Source organism: Haplochromis burtoni, unplaced genomic scaffold, assembly GCF_018398535.1.
Source record: "Haplochromis burtoni strain Fernald_Lab_line unplaced genomic scaffold, NCSU_Asbu1 Contig_617, whole genome shotgun sequence".
Lineage (NCBI taxonomy): Eukaryota > Metazoa > Chordata > Actinopteri > Cichliformes > Cichlidae > Haplochromis > Haplochromis burtoni.
Window position 1 is genome coordinate 151,939 of NW_024582978.1, and position 12,537 is coordinate 164,475.

General features: G+C 38.7%; 1 protein-coding gene across 1 annotated transcript; it reads right to left on the reverse strand.

The window, feature by feature from the left end:
- Window positions 1-615: 615 nt before the first annotated feature.
- LOC106632424 lies at window positions 616-11,597 on the reverse strand. Its single transcript, XM_014329818.2, has 3 exons — window positions 11,543-11,597; window positions 1,959-9,330; window positions 616-1,733 (listed from the first exon to the last, which is right to left on the reverse strand). The coding sequence occupies exons 2-3, from the start codon at window positions 9,272-9,274 to the stop codon at window positions 1,721-1,723; spliced, it is 7,329 nt and encodes a 2,442-aa protein (XP_014185304.2). The 5' UTR covers window positions 9,275-9,330; window positions 11,543-11,597; the 3' UTR covers window positions 616-1,720.
- Window positions 11,598-12,537: the final 940 nt, after the last annotated feature.

The following is a 12,537-nucleotide window of genomic DNA, read 5'->3' on the forward strand; positions in this document are numbered from 1 at the left end:
CATTTTCATGAAGTATATTTGCAAATTCAAATGTAATAATTTCATATATTACATAGTCAGAGATCACAGTAAATTTAAGCTCGATTTATGAAGACAAATAAATATTATATGTATATATATCTATATATATACATATATATATATGTTTTGTAATTGCACAGATCACTTTTAACCTCAGAAATATCAATTTTAGCGTTCTCTGATAATGTAGTAGACTTGCAGTTAGTTTAAAGTCTTGCTTTCAACATAAATTCGAAACACTTTAATGATAATGCCTGATGCTGATAAAGAACATTACATCATCTCTTGTTATTACATCATTACTTAATTTCCATTTATTGGTTGACACATATATAAACAATTCCATATAAGTCAATTGATTAATACTTTTGTTTGATTATATGTTATTGAACAATCAAATTAATTAAGTAGTCTTGCACACAGAAGAGATACATCAGATTACAAACCATTTTTTTTTAAAAAGCTAGAAAATTAAATACAAAAAGAAAGCAATGGTCTTAATAAAATGTAAAAATATATCAAATGTTTAAACTGAGACATAGTTCAGAATTTTATGAAAAATATTAGCTCATTTTGAATTTAATAGTAGCAACATGTCTCAAAAAGGTTGGGAAAGAACAACAAGAGGGTGGTACTAAACTTAAAACAACTAGAGCAACATTTTGGAACTAATTATATGAATTGACAACAGGTCACTAACATGACCGGGTATTAAAAAAAAAAGAAAATCTCAGAAGTTAAGATGGGTAGAGGTTCACCAATCTGCAAGAAACTGCCTTTAAATTATGGAACTATTTCAGAACAATATAACTATGTCCAAAATTAGAAAGATATGCCAAAATCATTAAAAAATTCAGAGTCTGGAAAAAAAATTGTACAGTGATCAAAGCAAAAAATCACAATTGGATATCTTTCCCCCATTAGGCAGCAATAATGGAATTGGCAGCATTCACAAGGCTGAAATGTAGATATATGAACTTATAATATCTGCAAATCATTGTATTTGGTTTCTATTTCCATTTTACACAGAATCCCAAATACTTGGAATTGGTTTTGTAAATAAGCAAAACAATATATTCAATGTAAAAATCAAATTGCATCGAAAATTAATGACTTTTTTGTTGAAAAAAGATTACATATTAGATAGAGTTACACTATAGGGCAGTAACTGGGAATATACTTGGAAACTGACAACAGAAGGACATGTAGACAGGCTAACCTTTCTTTTTTCCTGACTGATTAATAATGCAGTCGACTAAAATATGCTATCCTTTGCTGTTGTGTCTGGAAATACCTTAGAATTGAATATTTGACCTTTATACTTTACTGATTTCTGATCATGTCAAAATTTGTTTGAAGTCTGAAAATAATCTTTTAGAAAGAAATCAAACGGCCCTACCTTACCTTAGCCTAAACAGCATTTAGCACTAAGGATTTCTAACAGTATGTATGATTCTTATGCCATCTTACTTGTATTAAATATGTATGTTTTACTACAGAATCAAAAGATCTAAATTAAAACTAAATTGAAAAATTGCCTCAATGTCCAAATTGAGGTAAATGTGTGTGGCTTTTTGTATTTTTGTCTTCAATAAAGTAAAAAAAAAAAAACTGAATTAAAAGTATATCATAATAGAGAGGTCTCTTGATGATGATCAGACAGGCGGAAGAATTGTTTGATTGTTCACCAGTCTTGTTCTCAGTTGTTGTTACTGGAAAGAAAAGAAAGAAAAAAAAACACATCCATCTTGTCAAATCAGTATTGTGTGTAACAGCATCATGCACCAATCACATTCATTAAATGTTATAATCCTGCTTTACAAATGTACAATAAATCCATAACTCTACACCAGGGAGCAAAACATAACAATAAAAAATAAAGCACAGATTTTTTTTATTTTAGCTGTAATTTAGTATCATATCAAATGTGATTGTACCTGTTCAGTAGAGGACGCTGAGGATTGTGTTCCTTGTTTTTCTTTGTATATTTTTGCCATTCTTGGTATAACTCTACTTTTCCAAACTCTTCCTGGTGTAACCTTTTGCTTTCTTCTATGGCCTTTTTGGGTGCAGCTACTTCTGCCACGTACCAGTCCCCTCCCCTGATTGCTTCAGTCAACTCTTTGTGCTTGAGGAAAGGCTCCCATTGGCCTGGGTTACTGAGGAGAGCATCAGCCTCCACAGATCGAAGGCAGTCTGCTTTCAAAGCGATCTCGGCAGAGCTGCCTTCTGGTTTCATACCCCGTGCCAAAGCATGAAACAAACAGCTCTTGCCCTCACTCTCTATAATCACTGTCTGGTTATTGATGTGCACATCATAATGGCCATCAGGGTATTGGTCACTCTTTTGTCTGTAGATCAATGTCACAGTTGTATTGGCAGGTCGAGTGTCTGGGCTCAGCTCCTGCATTTTGGTAAGTCTTCCATTGCTGTCCTCTGTTAGGATGACAACTTTAGTGCCAGTGGCTTCTGACAGAACTTTGATATCGAGGATGGTGCCTGCAGTCGTGGAGTTCTTGATCTTTTCAGCATGTGATTGTGAGCACTGACCTGCCTCTCCTTTAAGTTTGTGTTTAGAATTCAGCTTTCTTGGCTTGTATATGTTGTTCTGCCCAGCTCTGAGTTTTTCCTCTGTCCTGTCACTCTTTAAGCTGTTTATGATTATATGATGGTCAATATTGCTTTTTATTTGACCGTGAACATGAGAAACAATGTAAATAGAGAACTTGTGGTCGAAGACTTCTACCAAAGCATCAGCCAATAAAGTACTGATGGTGGATGCTAAGTCTTGCTTGAAGTCTTTCAAAAGTTTAATGTCCTCTCCAGATAGATCACTTACTTTCACATTCTCGTTGATTTTCTTTTCTTTAAATATTTTCAGCTGTTCATGAAGATTTGAGAAAAACTTATATGAGAGACTGAGCACTGTACTGATGGTATTGTCTGCCAGTCGGCCCATGTAACGAGTTTGGATTGTGGTAAGAATTGCAGATGCATTGTCTTTGGTGTGTGATTTGGCTTTTTCAGTTATTTTAGAGAGAGATGAATTCAGTTTATTCTGCCAACTGAGGTCTGCATAGAATGGCTGCACTGCAGTTTTGCTTAACTCTTTGAAAATGGCCAAGAGATTATTCTTTGTGCTCTTATTGTTCAGAAGATCTTGAAGTTGCTTTTTATCCTCAGGTTGTGAGAGAATGATGAAGTCTACTAATGTAGCTAAGGGGTCTTTTTCCATGTTTGATTCCACACTGGGGACAATCCTTTCTTTTAAATCAGATTTGATGCTGTTTACTATATCTGCCAGTATTTTCTCTTCTTTATTCCCAAAACCATTAGTAATGATTGTCATTTCTGCATTCTTCATATTTGTCACAGGACTAACATTTTCTTCAGCCTGTCTGGAGAGAAACTTTGGCATCGGCTTCATCTTTTTGCCCATTCCTTTGAGTAATATTTCAGAAGATTTGAAGCTCTTTGCGACCAACTTTCCAACTCCAAACCCAATGAGAGATACACCAAGAGAAATGGCTTTTTCTGTTGCCCATGACTTCCAGCTGATTTCTCCTGTCATCGTAGACTCACTCGTGCTATCTGTTTTTTCTTCAGTAATGAGTCCCATGCCAACTTGAGCCAATCTATGAAACATACATGCAGTGAGCAATGATCCTCCAATATTCTGTAAAACTGCAAAAAAGGTCACTAGAAGACCTTCCCATGAGAAACGAGGCTCATCTTCCACAGAAAATATATATCTCAGACCTCTATTATAGAGGGTATAGACTTCAACTTGGAGATCTTTATCAGCCCCTGATACCAAGCAGAAAATAGGGGATTTTTTTATCACTGGATTCTGCTGTTTTATTTTATCCAACTTTTTGATGGCCTCAGTAATGTTTTTGTCAAAGTAACTTAGAACATTGCACTTGGTTGATAACTGTTTTTCCAGACTGGTTGGGTTGCTGTTGGCTGAGTATGCAGAGGACATTGTTACAAACTGAAGGCAGACTAATGATTCTTCACTGAGAAACTTCAGAGATTCCTGTGCCTTCATTAGATCATCTATTGCCTTGGTGAGGTAATCTCCTTCCGCCTGTTGTATAGTGCAGTATGCACGAGTGTAAAAAGCTACAGCTGCCCAGCTTTTATCCTCTGTCGTGGCTTTTTCAAACATTATGGCTGCGGTGTCCCACTTTTTTTCATCCAGTGCAACATTTCCAAACTTGATGTAGTGATAAATGCTGGAACATGGTGAAGTCTTACTTTCAGACTGACTTTTTGCATTTGACAAATCAGCTTTCAGACTCTCTTGCAGTTCATTTCTTTTCAACTGATCAATTTCTTCTGATTTAGTTTGCAGCCAAATCCCCCAGAACTCATTCATGATGGCAACAACAGCTCTTTCCTCATCTCCATCAGTGGTGTCATAAATATCTTGAAGTGTTTCACAGTATTCTGAAAACAGGTCCTCCCGCAGTTTCATCTCAGCAACATCGTTCATCATGTGACTTATCTTTTCTGCTGCAAGTCTGTCTCTTGTGCTCTTGGCTTCCTCCAGAGAGGACACTGTGCTGAAAGATGGCTGCAGGTGTTCAGTGGAAATGATTATCTGAGCAGATCCAGGTTTACCTTTGCGTGCAGTTCGTCCAAAAGCCTGGAGTTCCACTCTTGTGTTCTCAGAAAGGAAGGAGAGGATCACAAATAACCCTCCATTATTGTTCACCTTTAGGGACACTTTTATGTCTGTGCCACGGCCGGCAAGGTTTGTGGCAACAATGACATCACCAGGATGAAGCTCCTTGTCTATTTTACTCAAACTGTCTCTGTCACTGCGGCAGTAGAGAATCAATTTTTTATTTGGGATGCTGCTCTTCAACTCTTCGTAGATCTCTTTGGCTTTGTTTATAGTTTCACAGATCACCAACGCTGCTCTTCCATCTCTGTATGAATTTGGGGAAATCTGAGCCATGACCACATCTTTTATTTCAGATTTCCATTCTTCAGCTGTTTTTTTCAGAGTACCTTCGACCTCAAATAACTTCTTCCTGCTGAATGTTGGTATTTTGCACACAGAGAGATTTGGATACAGGTCCTGCAAAAACTGAATGTCTGCTTTGCTCCCCAGTGTTCCTGTTGTTCCGTATATTTTCCCCTGGTATTTCTCAAAAAAGGAGATGTTGGAAATGTAGTTTGTCACTGTTGAAATTGTGCTCAGTTTGACTTGGTGTTTAATCTCCACAAACTGCTGCAGACCATCCCCCCATTTCTTATTCAGTTCAACAATACCAGTGGATCTGAAGTCCACTGGACAGACGTTGTCATTTTCTACGACATATTCTCGTCCTTCTTTCAGTAACATTGCCAGAAAGGCATTCTGAACCCACACTGAGACTTTCTTCTCCACCAGAGTCTTCAAGAATCCAGGAATGCTGATTTTGTCTTTATTGTTTTCACATGGGGTGTACTGAATCCTCTCAGAGATCAATTCTGCAATGGGCTTGATGAGAACTTCTTCTGACTCATAGAGAGGACAACACAATCCTTCCTCCAAGACAAGAAATGAAAGCTCTGGGATGTCCCGGTCATTATATGGACTGCACTTTTGAAGACAGAGCAGTCCCTTGTCATCTAGTGTGTAAGCAGTAAAGCCGTAAGGCACATAGTCCTCAATTTCTTTGAAAAGGTCAACCATAGCATCCTGACTCACTGTTTTCAGTTTACTGAGAATTTCATGGTTTTCACTCTTGTAGATTTCTTCTGAAAATCCTTTTGGCACAATGTTGGATTCTTCAGCAATAGTTAAAATAGCCATTGGATCACTAATTTCAGTGTCTTCTGTGTTCATTGAGTCATAGATAGCCTTGAAGAATGAAGCAGGAGGACCTCTTACAAATGTCTGATGTCCTGTAGATAGGAAGCCATACTGACTGACGTGGCTCCAGATCATGGTGAGAATAATGTTCAGGTGCTGCATGGACACCATGGGGCTGGACAGGTATGTCAGCTGCACTCCCTGATCCAGCAGCAGTGAGTCCACTTCATCGATAATGATGCACTGAAAGTTACGATCAGCCCTCACATCCTTCATCTCAAATATTTGGCGAAGGTGATCAGCAGCAAAGGCTTCAATGGTTCCATAGACCACGTCCTTCTGATAGCATTCTTTCCGATCTTTATCCTCATTTTTATTTGTGTTTGTGTCGACTGTAATGCCAAAGTATTTGTAAAATTTGGACCATTCTTCAGCATCTCTTTGACATAACACAGAGGAGCTGGACACCACATCCACCTTTTCACCTCTAAGCACACGCAGCACTGCAAACATCGCTATGACACAAGACTTCCCTTCTCCAGTTCCCATCTCCAGGAGCTTCCCAGTGTCAGACAAGGCCAACAGGCACCAGCTTATCATCTGAGTTGCCCTGGGAAACCACTTCCTTTCAGCTTTGTGGAGGTGTACAGCATTGCATAAGACTGCAAGGATCTCCTGAAGGTCCTCAGTTTCTTTGCTTTGACACAGAGACCTAACATGTTCCACATCACATGTGTGCGTTTTAATTTCACCAGTTTTGATTAGGTTTGTTACATGAGTTACTATGTTGTCTGATCTACTCAGTGTTTGTTTATCAATGACTTTCATCTGCTGTATTTCACAGAAAAGGTTTTCAATGTTTCTTTTTTTCTCACCTCTAAGGCTCTTTTCTAGATGCTGGATCAGATTCTTAGTTGTGCATGAATCTATGAGCTCAGTGAGAGATTTGTTGTTTTCATCTTTCCACTTAGAGGAAACCTGATATGTTTCCATCAAATGTAAAATCTTCATGATGGAAATACAGCCGTCATCATGGTGGTTATCAGTTAATGCTTTAAGAAGGTTCAAGATCTCTACTGGTGACCAAAGTCTTTGTTCCCCAAGATTTGAAACCATCTTGAAGACTTCTTTGGTTTCTTTGTCTAAGTCTTGGAATTGTTCCACACAGGCAAATAAATTCTCCAAACACCATTTGCCTGCAGGATCTGTCATGTTTTTAACAGCTTCTGTTTCTCTAGCAAACACTTGCAAGAGATTTTCCAGAAAGGTCAAAATAAAGATCTCATTAGAAAGCAATTCCTTCCCTGTGATTTTCTTTGAGACAGTGATGATTTTTGTGTCAGTGATTGTGTCTTCATTTAGGTTACAATGGATGACCTGAAAAAGGGCCTTAATAAAGATATGTCTCAGTCCCACATCTTCACTGTGAAATTTACTCATGAGGTTCTGCAGGACCTCTGCAGCAAACACCAGGGAGTCATCGTCTTTGAGTCTTGAAAGTTCCAGAGCATGCAGAACACTGAGACTTTGTTTTTCAATAATAAATCCACGACTAAATGGTGTATGCCCCGTTTCCATTGCCTCTATGCCACGTTGAACATAATCTGACACAAAATCATCCATTGTACCATAAACAATGTCTGCTTCATAGACATCCTGGAATGATGGATGAGTCTTCTTCATGTTTGTGTTGAGTGAAATGTTAAGGTGCTTGTAGAAGTCAGACCACTCCTTTGTTTGCTCCTCTGAGTGAACATCAGAGCTCAGCACAATGTCCAGTTTGTTTCCCATGCAGACTTGCATGGCTGCAAACATGGCTGTAACACATGGGTCTTCTTCCACACCAACCAGTTGTACCACTCTACTTTTCTGAGTCAGCACCAGTCCACACCACCGCACCACCTCCCTCACTGTGGGCCACCAGCCTTTTATATTAAACACTGCTTTGCAGAGCTGACACAGACACTTCTGTATGTTGTCTGCATTCAAAGATTCACATTTAAATGAATCTTTCATAAAAGGTTCTTCTTTTGGTACATTTTCTGTATATTTCAGGACACCGGTGTTAATGTTTTTTATCATATCAATGACAGAGTCATCCAAATTCCACAACATTTGTACTTCTGCTAGAACTGTAGTTACAATGCTCTCATCGTTTCCTCTTAGAGTCTTTTGGAAATCCTGACAAAATCTCTCAGGAGCAGCAGATTCAAGGAGCTGGATTAGAGAGTGCCCACAGTCATCTATCCAGTCTGGTGGTATGTCATACACTCGTACCAAGGTAAGGATTTGAGTTATGGAAGCATCATCCGCATATTTCTGTGACAGTGCTTTAAGCAGAGTGAGTGCCTCCATTGGAGTCCATTGGTTTCTTTGCACAAGTTTGAGGAGCATTTCAGTGGATTCTGAGTGGGCTTCTTTTCCATTTAGATCTGTGAGTGTGGATAAGAGATGCTTTAAACACTGGATTTCCATCTTTAAAGTGAACACAGATGCTCTGCTGACTGTACTCTGCAGTGATGATGTGAGGGTGCTCAGGAATTCAATTACAAAGAGGTTCTCAGTGGAAATCTCATATTCCGCCCATTGTTTGGCTATGAGGACAGCATCATTATCAGATCTGTCACGGTCATTGAGAACATGCATCAGGTTCAGATACAGGGCTTGAGTCAAGAGGAAACTCTCAAAAACACCACTTGCTGATTGGCTGATGGATCCCAAATGGGACTGCATATGATTGGAGATGGTTTGTAGGGAAACTCCTTCAGATATTTCCAGAGACAGAGCACAGAGCTCTGTGATGAACACCTGAGTGTGCTGCAGAGTGCTGATGGATGGAGGAGCACTGATCCACTCATCAAACAGAAGTTTGTCCAGGACTGAAAGGATCTCACTGAGCTGATCACCTGTGAGCTGACTCAGACTGAGATTTGAAAGTGGAAGACTGCATTTCACCGAGAGGAGTTCAAGAAGCTCGTCACTGTCACTGATTGATTCATAGTTGGCTTCAGACTTATGCAGATGCTTTATTAGAACATCTCGCTTGGACTCACATTCCTGTGAAATGTGCCCTCTCACCTGTTTCTCAAACTGCTCTTTAGCTCGTTGGTAGGAACTTTCCAGAGTTTCATTGAATTTTTTTCTTCTTTTGTCCTCTTCTCTCCTTTGCCTCTCCTGTTCTCTTCTCTGTTCTTCCTCTCTCCTCTGTCTCTCCTGCCTCTCCGCTTCGCTTCTCCCCCATTGGTCAAAGCAACTTCTACACTCGTACGCATTATCCTGACCAACTGGTCTGTAATATTGACCTCCGTTGAACACATATACATATCGTCCATAAATAGTGCTTTGAGAAAGGTTGTTGAAGCTCATGCACGGAGGCAGGCCATTATAACATTTACAGCATCTCAGGTTGCTGCCCATGTTACTTTCTGATGGTGCATTCCCCATTTTTGATGATTTAGTCAGCAATTAGTCAGTGGCTGTCAAACGTGCCCAGCATTCTTCTGAAAAGCCAATAAATAAATAAAAATTCAATGACTTAATTATATAACAACTTATCCATAATCCATAAAGTTGTGCTGACTATTATTATAGCTCACAAAATAAATAAATAAAGTAGATAATTATAAATATTAAAGTACATAATAATTAATTTTAAAAATTCAGATTTCTTTACCACTAATGTACAACAAGCCATGATGGCACTGAAGAAACAGTTAAACATATAATAAATTAAAAATACAAAAATGTATTCATTTATAATACATAGAACGTAAGTAAACATACATATACATTCCACTTACATGCCTGTTAAGCAAAAAATGCCCAGCAGTTTATATACATATATGTATATGAGGTGCGATGAAGAAGGTGCCTAATAAGTACAGCAAGCTGTCCATACCGGAGGACTTGAAAACTGCCTTGGAAACTCACAGCCTTGTCCAGGTGCTTGAAGAGGTACACCAAAGAGATAAAGGGCAGGAGAATAAACCATCTGTTCTTCACAGAAACATCCAAGATGTACTCTCAGTGGCAGGGGAACAATATGAGAACAACACCACCAAGGCTGGAGGAGGAGCATATAGGAGAAGGACGCAACCCATAACAGCAGTTGGTGGAGCTAAGAGAAGACCACAGCAACCTCCCTGAACAGGACCCAGTAACAATCACAGTGGGAGATATCAAAGAAAGGTTCATATGGTTCACGCCTACTGGCTGAAGAAGCTGACTGCACTCCACAAGCATCTGGCAGCAGTGATGAACCAGCTGCTGGTCAATGAGAGACACCTGGAATGGCTAACCGAAGGCCGGACAGTCCTGATCCTCGAGGACTGCCAGAAGGGACCGGTCCCTTCCAACTACAAGCCAATAACCTGCCTCAGTACCACATGGAAGCTCCTATCAGGTATCATAGCCATTACAAGAAGGCCTATGACCCGATGTCCCACACCTGGATCCTGGAATGCCTATAACTATACAAGAGGATACAGGAACTCAATGGGGATGTGGCGTACAACACTGGAGGCTAACTTCAAGCCAATAGCACAAGTCACCATCAAGTGAGGGACCAAGGAGAGGCTCTGTTCCCACTGCCATTCTGCATAGACCTGAACCAGTGAGATCATAGACATAGATCATAGTCTCGATAAATGCACGGCGTTTCGGCGGGTACACTGGCTTCCGCGAGTGTGATGCTTATTTGGAGCAATGAAAAAATAATAAAATATAATTTTATTTTTAAATTTCAATATCACAATAATCTTCCAATTTAGAAGTACAAGGGTTTTTTTTTTTTTTTTTTTTTTTAAAGAACTAACATAAATAAAATACACTTCAGCTAAATACTTCTAATTTATTTTCCCAAACCACGAGGAGCCGCACTATAACGACTAAAGAGCCGCATGCGGCTCCGGAGCCGCAGGTTGCCGACCCCTGGTCTATACCTTACCCTAACACTATACTGTTTATACCGTCTTTATACGCAGGGGTGTCAAACTCCAGGCCTCGAGGGCCGGTGTCCTGCAGGTTTTAGATCTCACCCAGGGTCAACACACCTGAATCAAATGATTAGTTCATTACCAGGCCTCTGGAGAACTTCAAGACATGTTGAGGAGGTCATTTAGCCATTTAAATCAGCTGTCTTGGATCACGGACACATCTAAAACCTGCAGGACACCAGCCCTCGAGGCCTGGAGTTCGACACCTGTGCCATACAGTATAAGGTGTCTATAAAGTTGGAATGTCAGAAAATTAATCTCTGCTATACTAACACAAAAATTAATTCTCAAACTCCTAACTACATTCACAAAACACACAGTAGTTTCAGATCATGCACACAACCAGTCACAATAACATATCATACTATAAGGACTGTAGTGTATTTTTGTTTCTATCACTGAGGGAACATTGACTGCACACTAAAAAGCACAGTAGCTCAACTATTTTCAGCATCATGTGTCTCTTAAATTCCTCAAAAATATGATAGGAAAAAAGAAATGGATTCTGTTTGTACTTAAACATTCGTATAATACACATTGTCCTTCTTCTGTTATTGACATAATAAAATAAAATAAAATGTTAATGTTTATGATTGAAAAATGATTATTTACACTGTTAGTGTAATATATTATTATTAATAATATATTACATTACATTATTATATAGTGTCTTAGCAATTCAGAAAAATGTATACAAAATGTAAAACTTTTACATTACCTTGATCTTCAGAGAGGAAGAAACAATCAGCCCCACAACATCTAGAGAAGTGAAACTGACCTTAAGGCTCACAGCTGAAGCTGCCAGTGATATAAGAGTGAAGGACAGGGGCGTGTCTAAAGGGTTGTCTCTGAGTTTACTTGTAATAGAGTATTTTTACACGGTAATATTGCAACGACTGCTTAAGTAAACGGTCCAAATGTTTTACAAGAGTTGATCAATACGAATACAAAACACATGAAAACCATGGCCTCTTTTTTTACTTAGCTAGTTTTTAATGCTCCATTTATTTCTGAATGAATTTTCAGAAATTTTGAAATTTCTGAATTTTCTTGGCATCTCAGTCCTTCTCTCCTGACTGGTTGCTAGTCTTTCAATGCCATCATATTTGAAAAATTCTATAATTGCCGCTGCATATCCGCATATCACGAGCATAAATAATGACATTCAAAGGTATTAGAAGTAGGAAGTTTTGCTTCTGAGGCTATATTGCACAAATAATTCATTATAAGAATCAGCACTGCAATGAGCACATTGTCTTCTTGTGGTGTAAAGGTTTCATCCAATATTTCATGATTAGTACCCTGATGTACATGTGGCATAAAAAAACTGAGATAATAACATTTTCCCTAAAGATGGTCTTTCTGCAGTCCAGGAGTCGGCAACCTTTCTGATGATGAGTGCCAAGTCAATGTGCCATTTGATTGCATTAGCAATAAATTTAATAGCACTCTATATTAGCAGTTACACGCTATATAGAACAACTTTATAGAATTATATTTGTTCACAGATGCTGGCAGCTATCAGCGAATAGTTATCAGCTATTTTTTTTTTAAAAAGAGGCACTTTTTATCCATAACAAGAACTCTATAACAGCAAACAACAGAAAATCCAAATGGTCTCCAAATGGTCTCCTCACAACAATGATAAGAAAAAATAAACTGAGCCAATACGGCATGTTTGTTAATACAGAGATACACATGTTAATGTGATCT

What these genes read in the sequence shown, in the direction of transcription:
- LOC106632424 (XM_014329818.2), bottom strand. Translation starts at nt 9,274, where the DNA reads ATGGGGAATGCACCATCAGAAAGTAACATGGGCAGCAACCTGAGATGC.